The sequence below is a fragment of the Anopheles funestus genome, chromosome 3RL (genome assembly GCF_943734845.2).
Source record: "Anopheles funestus chromosome 3RL, idAnoFuneDA-416_04, whole genome shotgun sequence".
Taxonomy (NCBI): Eukaryota; Metazoa; Arthropoda; class Insecta; order Diptera; family Culicidae; genus Anopheles; species Anopheles funestus.
In genome coordinates, this window is record NC_064599.1 from 9155740 (window position 1) to 9176478 (window position 20739).

The 20739-nt window shown below is 44.1% G+C and overlaps 7 protein-coding genes across 9 annotated transcripts in view; 3 read left to right on the plus strand and 4 right to left on the minus strand.

Annotated features, from left to right (window-relative positions):
• Nucleotides 1-71: 71 nt before the first annotated feature.
• LOC125770659 (phosphoacetylglucosamine mutase) lies at nucleotides 72-2440 on the minus strand. The gene is made up of 2 exons (XM_049440561.1): nucleotides 2162-2440; nucleotides 72-1965 (listed from the first exon to the last, which is right to left on the minus strand). Exons 1-2 carry the CDS (start codon nucleotides 2263-2265, stop codon nucleotides 417-419), a joined length of 1653 nt encoding a protein of 550 aa, XP_049296518.1. The 5' UTR covers nucleotides 2266-2440; the 3' UTR covers nucleotides 72-416.
• A 149-nt stretch (nucleotides 2441-2589) lies between these two features.
• Nucleotides 2590-7718, minus strand: LOC125770630 (DE-cadherin-like). Its single transcript, XM_049440484.1, has 2 exons — nucleotides 7315-7718; nucleotides 2590-7234 (listed from the first exon to the last, which is right to left on the minus strand). Exon 2 carries the CDS (start codon nucleotides 7125-7127, stop codon nucleotides 2709-2711), a length of 4419 nt encoding a protein of 1472 aa, XP_049296441.1. The 5' UTR covers nucleotides 7128-7234; nucleotides 7315-7718; the 3' UTR covers nucleotides 2590-2708.
• Nucleotides 7719-8671: 953 nt separating this feature from the next.
• Nucleotides 8672-11007, plus strand: LOC125771857 (pre-mRNA-processing factor 19). The gene is made up of 4 exons (XM_049442941.1): nucleotides 8672-8831; nucleotides 8946-9095; nucleotides 9165-10365; nucleotides 10439-11007. Exons 1-4 carry the CDS (start codon nucleotides 8813-8815, stop codon nucleotides 10581-10583), a joined length of 1515 nt encoding a protein of 504 aa, XP_049298898.1. The 5' UTR covers nucleotides 8672-8812; the 3' UTR covers nucleotides 10584-11007.
• Nucleotides 10849-12992, plus strand: LOC125771858 (eukaryotic translation initiation factor 2 subunit 2). 2 transcript variants are annotated; one of them, XM_049442942.1, is made up of 4 exons: nucleotides 10849-11007; nucleotides 11297-11721; nucleotides 11835-11881; nucleotides 12015-12992. In XM_049442942.1, the coding sequence occupies exons 1-4, from the start codon at nucleotides 10990-10992 to the stop codon at nucleotides 12536-12538; spliced, it is 1014 nt and encodes a 337-aa protein (XP_049298899.1). In that variant the 5' UTR covers nucleotides 10849-10989; the 3' UTR covers nucleotides 12539-12992. The 2 variants fall into 2 exon arrangements, with proteins under 2 accessions (XP_049298899.1, XP_049298900.1); XM_049442943.1 differs by lacking the exon at nucleotides 11835-11881 and having other exon boundaries at nucleotides 11297-11723.
• LOC125771859 (uncharacterized) lies at nucleotides 12590-13983 on the minus strand. Its single transcript, XM_049442944.1, has 2 exons — nucleotides 13471-13983; nucleotides 12590-13401 (listed from the first exon to the last, which is right to left on the minus strand). The coding sequence occupies exons 1-2, from the start codon at nucleotides 13967-13969 to the stop codon at nucleotides 13064-13066; spliced, it is 837 nt and encodes a 278-aa protein (XP_049298901.1). The 5' UTR covers nucleotides 13970-13983; the 3' UTR covers nucleotides 12590-13063.
• Nucleotides 13984-14219: 236 nt separating this feature from the next.
• Nucleotides 14220-20739, plus strand: part of LOC125768616 (uncharacterized) — a 58081-nt gene continuing 51561 nt past the window's right edge. The window contains exons 1-3 of one of the 2 annotated variants that reach the window (XR_007418925.1): nucleotides 14227-14461; nucleotides 19676-20305; nucleotides 20377-20668. Coding sequence is in view for 1 of the 2 variants with exons in the window: in XM_049436551.1 (XP_049292508.1) it covers nucleotides 20163-20305 (143 nt within the window). In the remaining variant the exon portion in view is untranslated. Of the gene's footprint in view, nucleotides 14462-19675; nucleotides 20306-20376; nucleotides 20669-20739 lie in introns of those variants that run through there. The other variant, XM_049436551.1, reaches the window with a different exon arrangement.
• LOC125768618 (uncharacterized) lies at nucleotides 15797-18633 on the minus strand. The gene is made up of 2 exons (XM_049436554.1): nucleotides 18509-18633; nucleotides 15797-17494 (listed from the first exon to the last, which is right to left on the minus strand). Exons 1-2 carry the CDS (start codon nucleotides 18521-18523, stop codon nucleotides 16097-16099), a joined length of 1413 nt encoding a protein of 470 aa, XP_049292511.1. The 5' UTR covers nucleotides 18524-18633; the 3' UTR covers nucleotides 15797-16096.

Below are 20739 nucleotides of genomic sequence, written 5' to 3' on the forward strand. Positions count from 1 at the left end.
ACGAAAATAACAACCAGCATACCCGTTACTATAGGATACCATGTTACTATAGTTACCACCGGTAGCGTGGTTCCATTCTTCTGTGCAACAACTTGAGCGCTTGTTTCTCAGGGAAAAATATAATTAAAATTTTAATTAATATAGGTATAAATGTTTATATTTTTGCATACGTTCGATTATCAAAATGTTTAACATTAATATAAGATTCTGTTTTGATCAAGCACAATTTTTGCTACATGTGATACTAAAAACAAGTTATAAGTAATCTCATTGCTTTCACTTGCGTTATTCTTAAAACTAATTCAAAAGCTCTAAAAAGAATGTAAAAACGGTGCAGTAAAAATGTGTTGGCAGTTTCAGTAGCACAGCGCTTCATTTGAATCCGCCTTCAGTGTGCCAGGCCAATAAGCCTGATCTTAACAGTCCATCTTAACCGGACGCGTGCCAATGCCACCAGCACGATCAAACACCAGATTGGCCACCTCGAACGCTAACTGATTAGCATTGGTTCGTGTGTCGGCCTCGGCATACACACGCACGATGTCCTCTGTTCCGGATGGACGCACGAATGAACGGCCCTTCGGAAATTTCACAACAATTTCATCGATCGAATCCTGCAGACCCTCCGGCGAAACCACCACTCGATCAGCGTCCGTGACGGTTATCACGTTACGATCGGCAAGGTAAACCTTTTCCAGCACATTGGGCAAATCGGTGTAACTTGCCAGCCAGTCGTCTAGATTCCAGCCCTTCGCATGGAGCACCGTTTCGACCAGCAACATATCGGAGATGGCATCTCCAACGGTTTCGTTCGTTAGGTCGATGATTTGCAACAGTCTACCCGCCGTTTTGCGTTGTTCTTCGGTACGGGTTTCATCGTGACTCGCTGCCTTTATAGCCTGCTTAGCCTTATCACTGTAGATGATAGTGCCGTGACCATTTGCCTCGAAGTATACACCAATGTCGTACTCGAGCGCTTTATGATGCAAATGTTTGACACCGGTGCGAGTGCAGCTTACAGGGATTTTCATGCGATTAACAATGTAATCTGTAGAAGCTCCGTTAGCATAGGCCGTCTGCACCAATCCCATTTCCAGCTGAACACCACACTGTTCTATAAGATCCTTCAAATAGCCAGCCAACAGTGTTGCTATCCGATCACCATCCAGCAGATGGAACACACCTTCATTATCGGTGAAATAGTATACCACACGATCCGCGTCACCATCCACCGAACAGCAGCGTCCATTCGCTAATGCTTCCTCGGGTAAACCCTCCGGAACGCGATGATTCGTTTTGACGAAGTCGGCGCCGCATTTAAAGTTGATTTTACCATTACTGTTGAACACCTTCACGTTGAGCGCCCCATTTAGCTTCTTGATGAAACCGAGCATCTTCAGTGAACCCACACCGTTTGCTCCGTCGTAGTATAGCTGATTCCGATAGTTGCCCCGTTCGCAAGACTCGCTACGTAGTGCTTTGAAAGCCATAATCAGCTTATTCATGTAGCCTTCTTCCGTCGGTAGCCCGTACGTATTTTGGGTGTTGGTACACGTTACGAAATAGTGCAACATCGGAGTGGTGACGATACCGAACTCGGTGACCGTACCTTTCAATGCCAGTATACCGTTCACAACGGCACGCGATAATTGGGGGCTGTGGTAGCGTGTGTCCATACCGACGAACACCTTGGCCGGTTCGTTATTGTCGATTTGCTCATCCTCACAAATTTTCGCCACCTGTGCCTCCAATTCACTATCGGCCACATTGACCAGATCGGTGGCCAGCTTTTCCCAGCGTTGCTCCAACATTTCACCGTGTGGATCGATCAGTTTCACCCCATTATCGTGTTCCGGATTGTGGGAAGCCGTTATCATGACACCGATCGCTTGGCTTGCTTTCGCTCGCGAACGAAGCGCTGCGAGCACACCCATACGATACATTACGTAGTCCAGGTTATCAGCACTAAAGAAAGAAAATGTGTGTGTGTATGAGAGAGAAAGATATGAACGAATTAAAGATAAGCTTTATCCGCCAGTTTTATTTCAGTAGCATGAAACAAGAAAATCCATTGAACCCGGAAATGAATGTCTGTGTTCACCGGGACACGTAACGGGCGTAGTTTGCAAAAAGAACCTTTCACTTTTGGAGGCTTACTTACTGTGATCGGAATCCAGCCGTTCCATACTGGATATCCTTCTGCGATTCCTTCTTTTGATGGTACTCCTTTGCGAAAGCAAACACCGAACGCAAGTTGACGGACATTATTCTTCGGATGATTGAATGTTACTTTTGCAAAACGAATGCAGCCAGCAAATTGACGGGGAAATATCACGTATACTCGTTAAGATGTGGCCGTGGAAAGCGCCAAGTAATTTGTAATTTAGCGACCAAAACAGAAAAGTGTTCAAACTCCTTCAACGTCAGCAGCAAATGTGCGGGTTTGACAGTTAGCCGTAGACAAAAAGAAAACAAATTCCATGTTTGACAGCCGACAGCTGCTAATCGAGTTTGAAATTATTGTTGTACACAATAGGAGTACGAATCACAACTCCAGAAACCAGATTTGTGAGTTACTACGAGCTATTTGGAATTGTCTTAAGCGATAGAACTTATAAGGTGGATGCGGAAAAATCAGTAAGTTATAGATATTCTATAAATAGATAAGGGAACGGCCACGAATTCACAGCTGTTGATAATATTCGTAATTATTCGTCATCTTCGGATGATTCCTCTGTATGGACATGAGCAAGTAACTGCAGATATGTTGGAGGATTCTGCAGCTTCAACTCGCTCTCATCGGAGTATATTGTAAGACTCGATAGTGAATGATAAATAACCATATCACCTTCGTAAGCATAATGTCGCACGTCGTCGATTGGGTAGGTGTCCGCATCTTCGTCGCATGCGTCCTTCTTATCGGTAAGGAAAGCGCCAATATCTGGCACCTCGGTTGTTGCCTCTTTCCATCTCAGCTCACTACCGTACGGTTTGTTGTGATAAATTGGAGAACCCTGTAGCACAGTGAGATCATATTCTGCATCTCTTTCTCCTCCACCCTCCTCCTGGTAATCGACTATCGTGGCTTGTAAATTATCCATATCCTTATCATACCACACGTCCTTCGGATGCTTGTGAACGATTACCGCAAGCAGCAATATCAACAGCAACACAATACAGGCGATGATCGCGATCAGCAAGTAAGAATCGCTAAACGATACGGCGGTTGCCACCAACCGGTGATACCTCCGATCGACATTTTTTGCAAAACTCGGTAATCCAAGATCATACGTTCGTTCGTTGATGGTAAGGTTTCTTAGCCACCCGCTGAAACCTATGTTCTGAGGTACGTACGTCCAATTGTACATTGATCCAAGATAGTCAAACTTGATGGCTGCACCTCCTAGTTGAAGAGGAGCGTTTACGTTCAGGAAACGGTTCGGTCCTTTCGGAGCATCGAGACTCATGCACGTGGACAACTTACAGTTGTCTATGATCATTTCGATCGTCTGCGGCTGCAGCACGAGCTCTACAGTAAAAGGTTTGCCTTGCGGGAAACGGTGACGATGTTCGATTCGGATAGTGCCGCTACCGTAATCAAGCAGTAATACTGGAAGACCTTTGACGAGCTCTAGCGCCAAGAAGTCTTGCACGGGCAGACGAGGATTGTAGTTAAGCGGGCCAATGTACATCACCAAACCATCTTCCTGGTGGGGCGAAAGCTCTATACTGATGCGCGTCATATTACAAGGACTGATCGGAGGGTAAAGAGCATATCCACTACCGTAGAATCCGATGCTTAGCATCTCGCAATGTGGACCTTCGAAGCCTTCTAGACAGGAACAGCGATCATTTACAAGGAAGCCCCCATTTAGACATGTAAGCGAGGGTGGAGGAACCTCACACACGCACTCCGCCTGTACGAAGGCATTCACACCCACAAACGAACTGGTGTTAGTGTAAACTGCGATCGGGACGTTTGATTTGTAGAGTGTGTTCTTGCACGATAGCTCACAGTTGCGACCCTCTTCGATGCACTCGTCGATTCCCACCATTAACACTGACAGACCTACGTCCTCTTCCAGCTGGCGAAGTCCATAGCCGAGCATTCCATTAAGTCGCTCAGGTGCGTAATAAGGACTACCGTGTGCGGAGAACCGTACATCCAAGAATGTGCCGTTGACATTGTCGCGCTTCAAAACAGTGAACACGTCCACGTTCTCGCGACTCACGTTGAGAGTTTTTGCAATGCTCATCTGCAGTCGATCTTTCGGAGTGGTCTGTTGACCGGATGCACGAGACACAAACTCTTCCGCCGTTACATTATGGAAGCGGATCGATCCGCTCTTATCGACTGCCTCCTCGGGGATCTCTTTCACCGTTACTATCACTTTGGCTGTAACGTTGTGGCGCGGAAAGTAGCTCGACTGCTCAATCACATGGAAGTTCAGCTCATACTCTCCACCACGAGTACCTTGTAGCATTGTGATCATGCCAGTATCACGATTAAGGTCGAAGAAGTCCACCGACTGATGACGAGTAGCATCGTCCCACTGGAACGTCTTGTCCGCTAGATCCCAGTCGTCTGGATCATCCACGTAAACTCGACCAACTTCCGTGTTGGGCGATTCGCCTTTGTAGTTGTAAACGAAGATACGACTTTCGCCAGGCCTCATCTCGTTGTCATTTTCATCGCCAATCACAAGATGCAACATACTGACGTCGCTCATCGGTTCTTCACCAGAGTCGCTAATCCTGATCGGTACTCGATACTCCTTTTGCTCTTCTCGATCAAACGTTGCCAGCGCATACAGTTCGTTCCCTTGCACTTGGAACCGTTCCTTGATCTCGTAAGGTGCGTTTGGATCAATGCTGTAATGGAATGGCGGACCGTTCTGTGCTTCGTCTACGTCTTCTGCCGTCAGTCTTACGATCAAACCAGGTGATCGATTCTCTCCCCACACAACTGGCATTGCATTCGATAGATACGGTGCGTTGTCGTTAATATCTTCCAGGAAAATATTCACTGTAGCCGGAGTTTTCTTTCCTGCGCCATCTTCATCCGTTGCGGTGATGATAAATTGCCGTCTCTTAAAGCCTTGCGGTGGATCACGATCAAGCGCTTTTCTTAGCCGCAGACATCCGTTGTCATCGATATCCAGTAAGTCCTCCTGTTCCTTTACAAACGAGAATCGAATGTGCTGCGGTTCGTCTCGATTCTCAATGTCCGGATCAAATGCCTGGATGATCATGATACAGCCAGGAGGAATCGTTTCTTCCTGGATCGTCACATTGCGGAGGTCTATAAAGCGTGGAGGATTATCGTTGACATTTTCGAGTTTGATTGAGACAGTTGCACTGTCTTTATATATGCCATCGTCTGCTTGTACCGTCAGCTGATATTCGCGCACCTTTTCATAGTCTAGTCGACTGTTTATCGAAATGCGGCCTGTGTTCTTATCGATTTTAAAAGCCGCACCATTGTTACCCGATACAATACTGTAAGTAATATGAGAAGTTGTATCTGGGTCTCGTGCAGTTACTTCAATCACTGCCGTGTTAATGTTTTCATCCTCCGGCACAGGCTCCGCAACGTAATGTTGCTGCATGAACTTTGGCTGGTTATCGTTTTCATCTAACACCTTGATGAATAATTGCTTCGATATACTATTGGGTTTCCCGTTTTTATACAACGCGGACGGGGAATTATCTTCGGCGATCAGCTTTAGCTGGTAAGAGTCGGTTTTTTCGCGATCAAGCGGCGCTAACGTTGTAATGAGGCCGGTATCACGATCGATGTCAAACAAATGCTGATCATCTTCGGCTAACGAAAATGATACAATGTTGTTGGCGGACGTTCCGTCCTTATCGTATGCTTTTATCCGTGTCACAGGAGTTCCGGATGGCACGTTTTCTAGAATTGTCACCGACGCCATTTCTTCGAATACTGGGATGTTGTCATTTTCGTCTAGTACAACGATTTGCAATACCATTTCAGATACCAAGTCATAAGAATTTTTAACACTGACGGTGAGAGTATACTGTGACACAGTTTCATAATCAAGCATCTTTCCCAGCTTGATGGAAGCAGTGTTGTTGATCTGTTCCAGTACGAATGTGTTTTTCGAATTTGTTTCCTCGGTACGACCCTGAATCAGTTCATAAATGACTTCCGGTTTGTCGTGGATGTTTGATTCAGCTGCGAAGGCTGCCAATGATTTAGAGTAGTTCTTCAATGTTTCCTTCAATGGAATGATCAGGTCTGGGACAATCGTGAAGTAAGGCGGCAGTTGATTGGTTCTTACAACAGGTATGCTCACGTCGACCTCTGCATCGTGCACAGAATAGCCGTGCAGAATTGTATTATAAGCCCTCACGCGGATTGAGTAGTGTTCACCAGGATTACGATCGATTGGCTTAGCTAATGTGAGGACGCCATTGTTCTCGTTGATTTTGAAATAGGTGCTGTCTGGATGCTTGGGTATGATTTCGTATTTGATGATACTGTTATCTGCATCATCCACGTCCGTCGCTGAGATAGTGGCCACGCGCATCTTTATCCCTGTATCTTTCCTCATAGGTTCTTCATAGTACACCTTGTCGAACACAGGTGGGTTGTCGTCGATGTCCAGGATTTTTAGTTTAAAGGTACATACATCGTCCAGACGGGGTCGTCCGTTGTCTGTGGCGCGTACTGCGATGTGGAACTCTTTCTCACGACTCGGTTCATCACGATCGAAGATGTGACCCGTTGTGATCTCACCTGTATTCTTGTCAATTCGTAAACGGAGACGCTCACCGGGCGTGGATATGAAGCTGTACTCGATCGTTTGTCCAGGGTCTGGGTCAATGGCAGAAACGCGCAATACCGATGTACCTGCGGGCTGTTCTTCCTCCAGAACAGGTTTATAGTTGTCGCACCCCACGAAGCTTGGCTTACGATTGCCTAACATATTTTGAATAACGTGTGGCGGATGTATCTCTGTTCTTGATATGTTATCAATCGTTGTACTACTGCTAATATTGCTTGTTGTTGCATTATCTGTACTTGATTCATAACTGTGGCTTCGTGCGATTAACATGAACAAAATAAATTGCACCGCTCTTCGATGCATCATGATCAACATCTCGTCTGGTCACCATTCGATCACCATTATTTGTGAATGTTGCAATTGGCTAAAAGAGGTCTATCTAGTATCGGAACTATTTTAACAACCCAAACAAATTGTCTTACCTTAAAAAAGAAAATAAAAGTTGTGTTAAAAACATTTAATAGTAAATTTATTATAAGTAAAATAAAAATTCGATTCATACTGTACTTCAGTGCGGATCAAAACCAAGCTGCCTATTTTCAATTTTCACTCCATTTTCCGAATGTTAGCATCTTTACGTAATGTCAGTATTTTCCACTCTTCTAACAGCTATAATGGACGCATACGGAAGAAAAGGTATTTATGCGTAATGTAATGTATTTAGGCAAAATATGTAATTCTCATATTTGTTGACTGATTCAGCGAGATATCTTACCGAGATTCGATTAGCTCCTTATCGATTGGAACACAGGAAATTGATGCATCATTCTTTATGTTCACGATAACTTGGCTAGAGAGTTTGCGAAATTGTACACTTTTTCACAGAAACAACGTTTTGCCGGTAGCGATGGAAATTTATTATGTTATCTAAACCATGAAGTAGAAACACAGTAATGGTTAGCGTGATTCAAACTACAATTTTTTTCATGATATACAAATTTTCATATGATTTGGCTAGCTTCTGTATCAATTGCAATTGGACTGGACACTGCAGTGCGTACAACGTTTTACATTGTCTTAACGTCTTTATCTTTTGATTCTTATATTATCACTGGTTCTGCTATATCTTACAATTATCTTATCGCAGTTATCTTTGTTCCTACTCCAATTTCCAAAATCCTATTGACCATCGGCAAACATTGGTTTGTTTTAAATCAATTAACAGTTGATTTTCGCGAAAGAACATTGATGTAATACTTGTTTGAATTTCACAGCACTGGATGGTACTGAGCCCTTTTCCCTCATTGACAATTGCAGAGAAGCTGTTTTCACAAATGTACAATTTGAATGTTCAAACACGTATCATGCTGGATCACACTAAATTTCTCACAGTTTAAACCAAATCTTGTGATTCACAATAGTATACGATCGACATTGCTCAACGATGATCCGATACCTTCGAGACTGTTGGTGCGTCTGAGCGAGAGTTCGAAACATAGAAACGGCGAACTATGCGAGCATACGTGAATAAACGTTGTGTTGATTGACTTTGGTTGTCGATATGAAAATTACTCACAAAATTACACAGATAGTTTTTTGGCTAATATTGATTTGAAATGTTTGCTTTTGCTGAATGTTTTTATCTAATTACAATATGCGCAATGACGACGGCGAACCGTGTGCGGAATGCTACTTCTTTGGAATCAGTGTGCTATATTACCAACTTAACTAGGTATTTCGCCGACATTTCAACAAATCTTTAATTATTTTTTCAAATCAAATTCAAATTTATGTAAAAACATGTGTTTACAGTCTCGTGACGAGACAAATAAAATTACGCTAATCTTGCCAATGTCAAGTGTAAACGAGCCTTTAGATGGTACCGATTCAAATAGACGCTTCTTTGTTATTTGGGAACTCGTCAATCGACGGCTGTCAAAAAGTGTAGCAAACCAAAAGTTAAAAAAGCGTCCAGGGAATCGTAAACGTTTGATATTGCGCTTGTGGTCTATTTAATATAAATTAACTACAATTAATAGTTCCCACGTAACTAACAAACAATGTCGCTGGTGTGCAGTAGTAAGTGCTCGCTGGAAACATGGTAGATTGCTCTACTGTCTCGAGAAATAGTTTCCGGTTAATGCAAAAGTGAGGTTATGTTAGGTCGGGAATAAACATCTTTTGCTTTTTCAGTATCGAACGAAGTACCGGAACATCCGTGTATTTCGCCGAAATCGGGCGCTATATTTGAACGCCGGCTGATCGAAAAATACATCGTAGAAAATGAGTGCGATCCAATCAACGGGCAGCCGCTGACGGTGGAGGAACTGATCGATGTGAAAAGTGGGTGCAACATACGTCGCCGCTTTTGTTTTCGATGCGCTTATTCTCCGTTTGTTCGCTCCCTTTCAGCTCCTCCGATTGTGCGTCCGAAGCCACCGAGTGCTACCAGCATACCAGCCACACTGAAAACGATGCAAGATGAATGGGACGCGCTGATGTTACATTCTTTCACACAGCGCCAACAGCTTCAAACGGCTCGTCAGGAGCTGTCCCACGCACTATACCAGCATGATGCAGCCTGCCGTGTAATTGCACGGCTCAACAAAGAGGTGGCAGCCGCTCGTGAGGCATTGGCTACGCTGAAACCACAAACGGGAATTTCCGCAATGCAAGCCGCACCGCAACCATCAATTGCCTCGGAAGCTGGTGGCGTTGCTGCACAACCCATTGAGCAGGCTGGCATGAGTGCGGAAGTAATCCAAAAGTTGCAAGATAAGGCAACCGTACTCACGCAGGAGCGCAAGAAGAAGGGACGAACTGTGCCGGAGGAATTGGTCAGTCAAGAAAAGCTTCGTGGATTTCTTACGTTGGCTTCTCATCCCGGTTTACATTCTGCCAGCGTTCCCGGCATTCTAGCGCTGGACATCAATCATTCCGATCAGAGCAAAATATTGACCGGTGGCAATGACAAGAACGCAACCGTGTTCAACAAGGACACCGAACAGATCGTTGCCGTACTGAAGGGTCACACGAAGAAAGTAACGAAGGTGATTTTCCATCCGGAGGAAGACACGGTCATTACGACATCGCCCGATGCCAGCATACGCGTGTGGCACGTGCCAACTTCCCAGACGCAGCTGCTGCTGCGATGCCACGATGGACCCGTCACCGGGCTTTCGTTACATCCGACCGGTGATTACGTACTGTCTACTTCCTCCGACAAGCATTGGGCGTTTTCCGACATACGGTCTGGCCGGTTGCTTACGAAGGTGGCTGATACGGCTGAGTATGGCCTAACGTCTGCACAGTTCCATCCGGATGGGCTTATCTTCGGCACCGGCACGGAGGATTCTCAAGTAAAGATTTGGGATTTAAAAGAGCAAAGCAATGTGGCGAATTTTGCCGGTCATACTGGCCCAATCACGGCCATTTCATTCTCCGAGAATGGTTACTATCTCGCCACTGCGGCCGATGACGCGTGTGTAAAGCTATGGGATTTACGCAAGCTGAAAAACTTTAAAACCATCCAACTGGATGATGGTTACGAGGTAAAAGATTTGTGCTTCGATCAGAGTGGCACATACCTTTCAATTGCCGGCACGGACATACGGTAAGTAGTCAGCATGATGATTCAAGCTTGTGTTGCATCTTTTAAATTTAATGCTTGCTTCGTCCTTTTTCAGTGTTTATCTTTGCAAACAGTGGCAAGAGCTGAAGGTGTTCAATGATCACACGGCACTGGCAACGGGTGTCCGATTCGGCAAGCATGCTCAGTACATAGCTTCGACGAGCATGGATCGAACGCTAAAGCTGTATGGTATCGAGTGAACAGAAGGGAAAGTGTATCTACCTGGCGTAATTATATAGCGTAACATAACCGTAATAGTGCATAATCAGGCATATTCATTGCGTTTCTGTAAAATCTTCACTTTTCGATCAATAAATAAGCTTTGACGATAGCAAAAGTAACATTTCGTTAACTGAAAAACATGAATTTGATTTGAATTGTTGTGTAACGCTTCGTAACGTACTGCATGTTGACGTTTGTTGATGGATTTGTAGGAAGAGAGGGAAGAAGCATGCGTTGACAGCATGGAATGTCAGTAGCGAAATTTACGGAAAGGCTGATGCAATATTGCTGCAGTGGGTAGTTTCGGTCGCCCAAGAAATAAATTAAACGTGCGCAAAGACTGTTGAAAACGTATTGAAAGTACCACAATTGTGAGAGCAAATCATGGCGGAAGATGATGCGGTAAGTTGATGACCGGATATGCACGTGGGGCGTGTTGAAGAACGAAGACTAGCCATGCCTGCTGTGTCGCCGATGTTGGTATAGAAAAGAGCCACATCGCTGGTAGCAGCACTGTGCCGACAGTGATGTTAGGTTATGAATGCCGAGTGTGTCCCGCACCACTCACTCAACATGGTTCTGTACCTTTCGCTGTGGAACGAACAGCTACGGCTCGATTCTCAATGTGTGCGATATTTATAGCAAGTTGCAAGTTCTCATCATCCCTTCATACTTTCCTCTTTGGTCACAGATCTTTGACCCTTCCTTGATGAAGAAAAAGAAAAAGAAGAAGACTCCGTTCGATCTGGATGCCATGGCCGGAGGAACGGAAGAACCGACAGAAGCAGAATCGGTGGCACCAAGCGAGTCAAAACCGCTGGCGGAAGGAGAGGACGATTTGGATCTGGAGAACTTCAATAAGAAAAAGAAGAAGAAAAAGAAGCCGTTCAATTTGGACGAGCTGGAAGGGGCTCTGCCGCCAGGTACCGGCGAGGGTGATGCGGATGCGAAGGAGAACAAGGAAGAGGGCGAAGTGGGCGCAGACGATGGGCTGGACGAGGACTTTAAGCTAGATTTTAGCATGAAAAAGAAGAAAAAGAAGAAGAAGGATCTAACGGAACTAATGGAGCAGGAGCAGGTTGACGGACAAGACCCACAGGACGACGAGAAGGAAAATGGTAAGTTACGAAAGGAGGAGACCAGAATGAATGAAACGCATTGTCCATAGCGATGTGCTTAGCAGCAGGTGTCTTTTATAGCGTTAATCTGATGATATTTTGCCATTGCGTTGATTTTACATGCCTTACCGAGAACGATGGGATCGTCACTGAAACTGGTATAACGAAGAAAAACCCCGTATAAGCTTATTTTTCTCATTAGTTACGGTTTTTTTAAATACTTTTTCCATTGACGGTTGAGACTTATTCAATGTTTTCTGTATTTTTCCCATGCCATTCTCTACCCGTTAGTGGATGAAAATGTTACTTCCTGGGCTGGATCGGATCGCGATTATACGTACGACGAGCTGTTGAATCGCGTGTTCGAGATCATCCTCGACAAGAACCCGGAGATGGCAGGCGGTAGGAAGCCGAAGTTTGTGATGCGTCCTCCACAGGTGCTGCGCGTCGGCACGAAGAAGACCTCGTTTGCGAACTTTACCGAAATCTGCAAAACGCTTCATCGGCTACAGAAGCACGTGCTCGACTTCCTGCTGGCGGAATTGGGTACGAGCGGATCGGTCGACGGTAACAATCAGCTCATCATTAAGGGTCGCTTCCAGCCAAAACAGATCGAAAACGTGCTGCGAAGATACATCAAGGAGTACGTCACCTGTCACACCTGCCGCTCGCCGGACACGATTCTCCAGAAAGATACCCGCCTGTTCTTCTTGCAGTGTGAATCCTGCGGTTCGCGCTGTTCCGTCGCTAGTATTAAGTCTGGTTTCCAGGCCGTCACCAGTAAACGTGCCGCCATGCGTGCTAAGACAGCTTAGATTGGATGCCAGGAGGTTGATAACCAATGTGACATTTTTCTGTACCCTCAAATCCGTTGGTGTTTATGTCACGAGGGTAAAGTGAGTTCATTCATCTCTTGCGTTCCTGGCTCCCTTTACTCAGTTGCTTTCCTTTTCCCTTTCCTGTTTTTTGCAAATTTGTTTAGCATATTTCGTCCATCGGTAGTGGATCGATATTTCCCCAAGGTTGCAATGCACCGATGAGTCGGTCTGTCGAATGGTCGCTCCCCTTCCTTAAATCAGTTTGATTGGTGTGATGCGTGCTATCTCGTTCACATATTGCAGTGTGTCATGTTTTTTCCGCGATTTATGAGTTAGAAACAATGCAAAGAAAAGTAAGACAGAGAGATGAACTATTCCATACGAACGAACCAATCAAGCCTCTTGTACTTCTCAAGGAAAATAAATGCTAACTAACATTTGCAACAGAAAACCACCAAACGTGTCATAATATGTGTCTACTAACGCATTTTGCTCAGTTTTTCCAGTGCTGGACAGGTTTTATTAACCGGTGTTAACTTTTTCTAGCAAAGGTTCGTAAACCGAAAGCAGATAACTTTTCCAGAACAGTTCACAGGAATTGCCGATCTCGGTATCAGGCAGCATCAATCGAGCACTAACGCACATCTTTCCGCCGAAGCCTATAAAAGGACGTCCTACGGCAAAGCATTTAGTTCGTAGCTTTAAAGGACCGAGATGCTTTTGACACTGAGCTTTGGCTAATGATATAAGCAACATGAGATGACTCCTGAGCTCGGCACACGCTGGAACCGATTCCTCGTTCAGCGGGGATGGTTTATTTCGCAGTGTCTCTTCGCAATAGGACAGCTTGTTTAGATATTCTGAAATAGGAATAGAAAATGCATCATTAACAAGTATATCGTAGGTTAAGTTGCTTCTGTTCCACCTACCTAGCATTTTGTTGTTGGATGGCCGATAGTAAACATCAATCTGTGCTGTACCATCGTCAAGTTGATAAATGGTAACATTGTCTTTGATTGTTTCGGCCGTTAGCGTTCCGTACACCATGGTATTAATAAATTTCATCCGAAACAGTTCGCATATAAACGAATCCTGGTGTATACGAACGTTGGGCAGAAAGAGGCCGGGCACACATAGGGTACGTTTAGCATTTTTGCCTTTGGCTTTCGTACCGGCTCTCCTTGCATCGACATCCTGTCGCCGATTGTCTAGTGTGTTCAGAAAGCATTTGAATTCATGCACAAAAGCGTCCTCGGTCAGGTCAATAACTTCGACAGAGGCATCTAATAGCTTGCTCTCGGAGAACACTCTGTGCACCGGTAGGATTTCCTCGAAATCGAGCACATCTTCAGGTGCTTGCTTTATTTTATCTGCAGACCCGGTAGAATCGCTCATTTTTGCACAACTGTTGTGTTTTGATGGCAACATAACGACGAATTGAAAGCGTTACAACCAAGATATACAGGTAGCAAAGGTAGTTCTTTCTTTTGTATTTCGTATGAAATATACATTTCCATTGTTTTGGGGGGGATTTTTGCTGGTAAAACTACACAGCAATAGTTCCTTAGACTTAATGGTTGGTAATTTTATTGCTTTCTGCTAATTTTTGTAGCGTAAAAACGGTTCCTGTGATGAAGTAAACCGAAAACTGCCACACTGGTCGCCACCTTCTCTGTGTACATCTAGACTGTAACGCAACAGCAACTGCTGCCAACATAAGAGCGTGAACTTGAACAAACGTCGCAGGAAGAAGAAGAAACAGTCGAGCAAAATTACAAAAGAGTTATCGTTTCAGACGTCGCCATCTTTAAGCAGGACTGAAAATACGTAATTTTCGGTGGATTTAAGCGAAGCGAACAGTTACAAACGTAATCAAACGTTAGAAAAGTGTGTGGCAAAGCCATTGAATATAGTGCTTCGGTAAGTCGAATGAGGATTATAGCGGAAATTATTCATTTTTAAGTCGTCATGTAAGCGTCCTTGAAGTGCGTGTGTGTGTGCAAAGTGTGAAAAATTTAGATTTCTCAAGCAAGCAAATTTCTTTAACCGAAGAATTCTAGACGGTGAAATGTAGCGTACCTAATAGCTGTGCTGAGGTGAAAAGGCATGTGTTAATATGTACACCGAATAAAGACTAATTTCTTATTCAGAAGATGGAAATCTTTCGTTATAAAGGAGTGTGGTGGCGGTGCTACATCGCTACATCTACGTCACATTTCTTCAGAGGTCTTCCAGCAGTGAGTTTCTAGCCGAGATTTCTTCCTTTGGACCGGTGGTTCCGGTTGCTTTTACTATGGCTCCTTGTTATGCTTAAATATCGACCACCCGTAAAGTAGGCTGTACAATTAAAATGCAAAAAAAATTGAATCGAAAGCTTAATAAGTAAGTATTGTAAGCGGAAACGCTCGTGAGACATGCGTAAATTACACGCTTGCGATATTCGGAACGCTGGTTAAAAATGTTTCTGCTAATCGTAGGTTTTGCTACCCCGCCTAGCCATTCTAGCGTAAATAAAGAAAGGGAACTTGCTCTTCGTGTAAAACTAAACAAGTATTTAACGAATGACCTCTGGATAAGGATGGCTAAGATACGTATTGACTATATTTGTAAAGGCAAACCAATTGTAAGGAACAATTTCGCAGCTTCTGTTAGGAAATGGCCTTTTATGGTCGACGTTAACGCGTGCGTAGAATGACATAGCTTAGCGTCTGGGATAAGTGTTCAAATCCCGTTCCAATACGATATTTTTAAACGGGTATTTCGTACATAAGGCTGTTATAACAGTAATTTGTACTGTTGTAGCTCTACGAATTATATAACAATATTGACCTTCAGCACGTTATTAGTATGTTTTAAGAGTTTCAAATGTTTTCATGAGATTTTAAACTTTTGTAACAGCAACAAAATAGAACGTTTCAATTACAATATTTAGCTTTCCTTTGTATCTTTTCAACATCATTTCTTTTCGTTTATATTCTTTTAATTACTTACTTGCTGTAATGGATTCCTGTTGTTATGTTCTTCATATCACATGTTGTTATAATCGCATTTAAACAAAAGGAATCCCATCCGATCGAGGTAAGAAATGAACGATGTAAAGAAATGAGTAATGATATTCTTAATACGAAACAAAACTGATTGTGGTCCGAAATGTTAAGGAAATGATTGAATGCTAAAATTAAAAATATTTGAATAATACGTATGGAAAATGTACGGTCTGTCTTGATGAGAAAAATATCTTATATCATCTCTATCATAAATGGTTGAAATGGAAGCTTTATTAATGTTTTATTCGTTGATAAGAGTGTCTTCCGTAAATAAACATAAGAAAAGGGCCCAAATCATACCACCCTCGTATGTTTAAACATGTTAAAATAGTCAATCGAGCTAATTCCAAATTCACAACACTTGGAAAACATGCAATAAAGCGGCGTATTGTGGCTACGTTTAAAAAAATAAATATCTTTCTTCGATTTGCTGTAAAACGCGTTTGGTGTTGGGTTTCTTCCTCACCATGAAAAAGGAGTAGAAGAATGTATCGACAGTTGGAGGCCATTATGAGTTTTGTCTCTTCGAAGAGAATCGCTTGAATCCGCGCAGTTTCGGTGCAATGTAGCGAAGCGGCTTCTTGGTAGTAGTCATCATCATAATAACTGGCGCTTTTATCGTCGTACTTGCCACAATCGCTTCGGTGGAGGGTTCCTGATACTCCACCATCGTCGTCGTTTCGGCGTAATTTCCATACCCAAAATCGAACGATGGCTTGCCGGTAGTAGTTTCGGCTGGCATGAAATTTTCCGTCGTACGCCGTCCAAGGTCCGCTTCGGTCTTTAACGATTCAAAGTCAAGCTTTCCAATATTAAATGTTTCTTCCAGCTGACCGGCAAGAGACTTGATCATTGTAACGTTTCGCGTAGTGACGGCATTATGGAGCTCAGCAAAAAGCAACTCCGAGGGGCTGTTGTACGTGTCGCTGTTGGCTGCTTCTACTTTAGAGGGCGTTGGTTCCTCCCTGTAACCATAGGGACTGCCACGTAAATACTCCTGGACTGCCTTTGGTGCCTTCGAAGCGGTTTTAAACTCGAACGAACCCGTCTTATGGTTGAACACGTATTCGGATTGTTCGAAGTCTTTCAGTTTGATCTCCTGCTCCTCCTCTTCGCTGGACGAGGTGGAAGTGTACGGCATCTGGAACGTAGGAGCCTTTGTCGGAGGATCCACTTTGGTTCGCAGCTTACTCACGATCGGTTGACGATCTTTTGGATCGGCCGTCAGGATGCTGGTGTACTCCTTCGCCACGCTGACGATTCCGTTCTTCTTTTTCATCATCATCATCGCATCGGAGGGAAACGTGACAGGACCGGTATTATCGCCTGGTCCGACCTTTGCCTTTTGGGTGAGCGTTTTCACTGCCGATTTGGCCAGCTCCAACAGATCGACTGGATGCTGTGGTTCCTCCTGAGGTTGCTCTTTGATTTCGGCGGGTTTGTAGGTCATTTTGGGTGTTGCCGCTATCTCCTGCTGGCTGTGATGGCGCTGATGATTGCCCTTCGGACGGTGGGTATTGCTGACTTTGTGAAAGTCCTGCTCCAACTTCAGCCGATGGGCCACTTGGTTTTCCTCCTTCGGTGGCCAATATTCGACGTGTGTTCGCTTTTTCTGCGTGGATCCTCCGGTGGAGGAAGTTTTCTCAACCGAATCGTAGTAATGTTCGGAACGGTCACTAAACATGGTGCTGGTCGGTTTGGGGACAGCAATGTTCTTGATCACCGTTACCGTCTTATAGCGCCCACTTTCCGGCGATCCCATGTCCGTGGAAGAATAACTGTACGAAACATCGCCAAGCATAACGCCTCGTTTGAATATAGAGAAGCTATGGGGATGTTCGATCTCCAGTCCATGGCCAGGCTGGACGTTAATGAGCACCATGATACAAGCGAAATGTAGGATCATCTGATAATAAAGAAAAAAAGAAGAAAATTAAACAAATAATTGATTACAAAGCTTCAGTACAAAGTCTAACCGGTGCGATGAAAACCTTTACGTTTATTCTTCGTGTAAGAAATAGAGAATTATTTGAACACGCCATTCGTTTCCCTGTTTGCTCGATAAATTCACCAGCGACAATTGTGTAACACTTTTGTTCGTCACACCTGACGAAAACATATGACCCACAGGAACGGAAAAGATTAAAGCAGAAAGTCCCGATGGAGATCATCCTTCCAAACGCGGCCATTCTTACCAACTACGAGGTTATGGCGGCACTCAAGGATATGAAGAACAGCAAGAAAAAGTATGGACTGCGCAATCTGGCCACGATCACGTACGAAACGGTACAATATCTGGAGGACACACCGTGCAAGGAGCAAACGTCGGCCGGTATCGTTGAGTTTCTGCAAGCGATGAAGGAATTCAACCTGACCAAGAACGAGTGTCTTATGATGGTGAACGATCCACCCTCGTCGCCGCTACACATTCAGCTGATGATAGAAGACTCGGACGAACGGCTAACGGAGGAACAAGTCAGTCGGATACTGGAGCACGCGGCTAAACTGCGACCAGTTGCATCAGCAAATACCACGACAGAACCGGGACAAATGGATGATAGTTAAATCATTTATCGCTAACAAACACGTTTATCGCTGTGGCACAGCAAAGAATTGCTTTGTAAATATATTTTTGTAAGAAACAGCACCACAAAAGACGTAGTCCTTTCTGACGGCATAACAGTTGAATGGAAAACGATCGAGTGTAAGCACGTAACCATGGGAAAGTGTCCGTAAGAAATGGTTAAACCAGTAACAGTTCTTTTCGTCATTCGCTTATCTCGTTCCACCTGTCGTCTCACAAGACAACGAATGTACTCTATCCTTCGCATTATACATTTCAGTAATGTCAGTTTGATCCGAACGATCTCTTTGATAACATGTAACTTTACGATTTGGCGTTAAGGATATTAAAACTCACTTTCAGCGGTTTCATTTTCACTTTCTAACAGCAATCATTAGCAACAAACGACGATATTTTTTTTACTCCAAACTGGAACCTAGCAAGTATGCACAACCACACAAGGGAAGAAAGATGAACTACTCTCCGATCACGAATGCAGTTTTTCTTTGGATGCTGCATCACTTTATAGTGTTGTGCATTTTCCTACCCGTTCGTCAGTGAAAACAGGAGAAAGGGACATTTTTTCACTCCCTCCACTGTTTCTTGTGGATCCCATATCGGACACGGGGCGAGTGCAATTGTTCCTTCGTGAATCGTGGATGGATTAGAAGCCATGTCCTAAACCATATTCACTGCAGTACAGCTTTAGGCATATGGTGCGCATTCAATCAGGCCCAGCTTAAGGCTCAAGTTCCGTTGTTGTCTTCCATCTGTGAATGTATGGCGGGTTGGTTGAAAAGATATTTGCCGTTGAATTAAAAAAATATTTTCATTTCCACTAATCACACACTGGAAAGAACTTCAAGGAACTTTTGATTTTACTTAATAACTCCGGGTCTTTTTTTCATTTTGCAATTTATTTTTATTACAAACTTTCTGATAACGTACTGAAAGAAAAAAATGTGCGCCATTTCAAGGCGATTTTCCATTTTTAATGCTTAAGTAGTCCTCTTTGGTTAAGTTGTTTTAAACACTTTTTGAAACGGTATTCATTTCGCTTTGTGTGGACCACGTAACTTTACGTCCCAACCTATCGATTGTCGCTTTTCCTTCCTTCCCGAGTGTGGTGTCCGACAACTAACAGCACTGCCCGGTTTTGTGCGTGGAAAACAGGTTTCCTCCACGGCAGATCACCGAACTGTAACTACAACGGTTTGCTGTGGAAGCGCTTGAAGGAAGACAGGGTGTGCTGCTTCTGGTTCATTAATGAGCACACTTGCACATCACCACGGCGGGGCATACACGTTCAAACGCACGCACTAATGTTAGCGATCGAGGTGTTTGTTCGCAACAATGTTAAAATAACGATAATTTTTGCTGTACAAGTCTTTAAACATTGGTTTGTTATTTGAACACAGGATCCCTGGATTATGTCACACGAACTTTTGCACCGGTGTTCGGTGATTCAGATGAATATAATGATTATAATTTTTATTTCGAATGCTTTTCTTCTCTTTTTTGTAGGAATATTGGTGGAATTCCTGTGGAACCGTTGCTTCCTGTGGAAATCTGTCAGCAAGCAAGGACAAGTAGCTGTGAGTTCAAGCTCTCATCTGCACCATCATCAGCAGTCGGCGAAGTGAGCGTGACGGAAGGACCTGTAGCCAGTCCTCCTGCCTAGTCAAGAATTTGTATTAGCTGAGCTGTAAAGAGAAGAATTTGGAAAAGAAACTCACGCAAGAAACAAAAGACAGCTATCAATCAAACCGTCAGCCTTCTTGCGTTAAATCCTTGATTTGCTTGATTTGCGGTGCTGATGTTTGTTGTCCAGTAGGGCCGCGGCTGTTGGGCTCTGAAATCGAAAGAAAAGGAAACGAAAAAAAAAACAGCCGGAAGCTGTGTAGTGCGAACGGCGGTGGGCGACCCCCTGCTGTCGTCGTGCCGTTTGACGGTTCTCTCTCTCTATTTCCCGAGCAGCAGCCAGTAGTAGTGAAGCGAACCAGCACCAACCATGAGTGTGATCATTCGTCTGCAGAACCTGCCCTTGGCGGCGAATGCGTCCGATGTGCGCTCCTTTTTCAAGGGTCTGTCGATTCCCGATGGTGGCGTGCATATCGTCGGCGGTGCGCTTGGTGATGCGTTTATAGCGTTCAGGTTTGTATTGATACCGTTTTCCTTTCTCCACTGTTAAGCACTTACATTTCTTTTTCGGCATGCTGGTCTAGTGTGGGTGATATTACATTCTGATGACGTTTTTGAAGAGTACGGCACGGCGGATGGTTTTTGTGGCGCGCGTACGAAACGATAGGGCGATCGGGACACTGGTGTTAAAGTTGAAAGATTGATGGTGTTAAGTTGGAACCAATCTTCTCCATTCTGTCATACGGTGATCAAGGGAATCTAGGGAATTTTCTTCAGTGAAGATGTTGATTACTTCATCCCATCATCATCGGGAAGCATTGGAGTACGGAATGTTTGTTATACAACTCGCATCATTATTCGGTTGTGCAACGTATACATCATCCTGTGTAGTAGTTTCACAATTTTAACACGCCAACGAAAAAAGATTCTTCGTCTCGTACGGAGTA

Excerpts from the sequence above, each read along its gene's own strand:
- LOC125770659 (XM_049440561.1), bottom strand. The coding sequence starts at position 2,265 with ATGTCCGTCAACTTGCGTTCGGTGTTTGCTTTCGCAAAGGAGTACCAT. Across the intron at positions 1,966-2,161 it reads ACGGCTGGATTCCGATCACA|TGCTGATAACCTGGACTACG; the intron begins GTAAGTAAGCCT and ends TTCTTTCTTTAG.
- LOC125771858 (XM_049442942.1), top strand. Across the intron at positions 11,722-11,834 it reads CAGGACGACGAGAAGGAAAA|TGATTTTACATGCCTTACCG; the intron begins TGGTAAGTTACG and ends TTGCCATTGCGT. Across the intron at positions 11,882-12,014 it reads TGGGATCGTCACTGAAACTG|TGGATGAAAATGTTACTTCC; the intron begins GTATAACGAAGA and ends TCTACCCGTTAG.
- LOC125771857 (XM_049442941.1), top strand. Across the intron at positions 9,096-9,164 it reads GGAACTGATCGATGTGAAAA|CTCCTCCGATTGTGCGTCCG; the intron begins GTGGGTGCAACA and ends GCTCCCTTTCAG. Across the intron at positions 10,366-10,438 it reads ATTGCCGGCACGGACATACG|TGTTTATCTTTGCAAACAGT; the intron begins GTAAGTAGTCAG and ends GTCCTTTTTCAG.
- LOC125770630 (XM_049440484.1), bottom strand. The coding sequence starts at position 7,127 with ATGTTGATCATGATGCATCGAAGAGCGGTGCAATTTATTTTGTTCATG.
- LOC125771859 (XM_049442944.1), bottom strand. The coding sequence starts at position 13,969 with ATGTTGCCATCAAAACACAACAGTTGTGCAAAAATGAGCGATTCTACC. Across the intron at positions 13,402-13,470 it reads ATCCAACAACAAAATGCTAG|AATATCTAAACAAGCTGTCC; the intron begins GTAGGTGGAACA and ends TTCCTATTTCAG.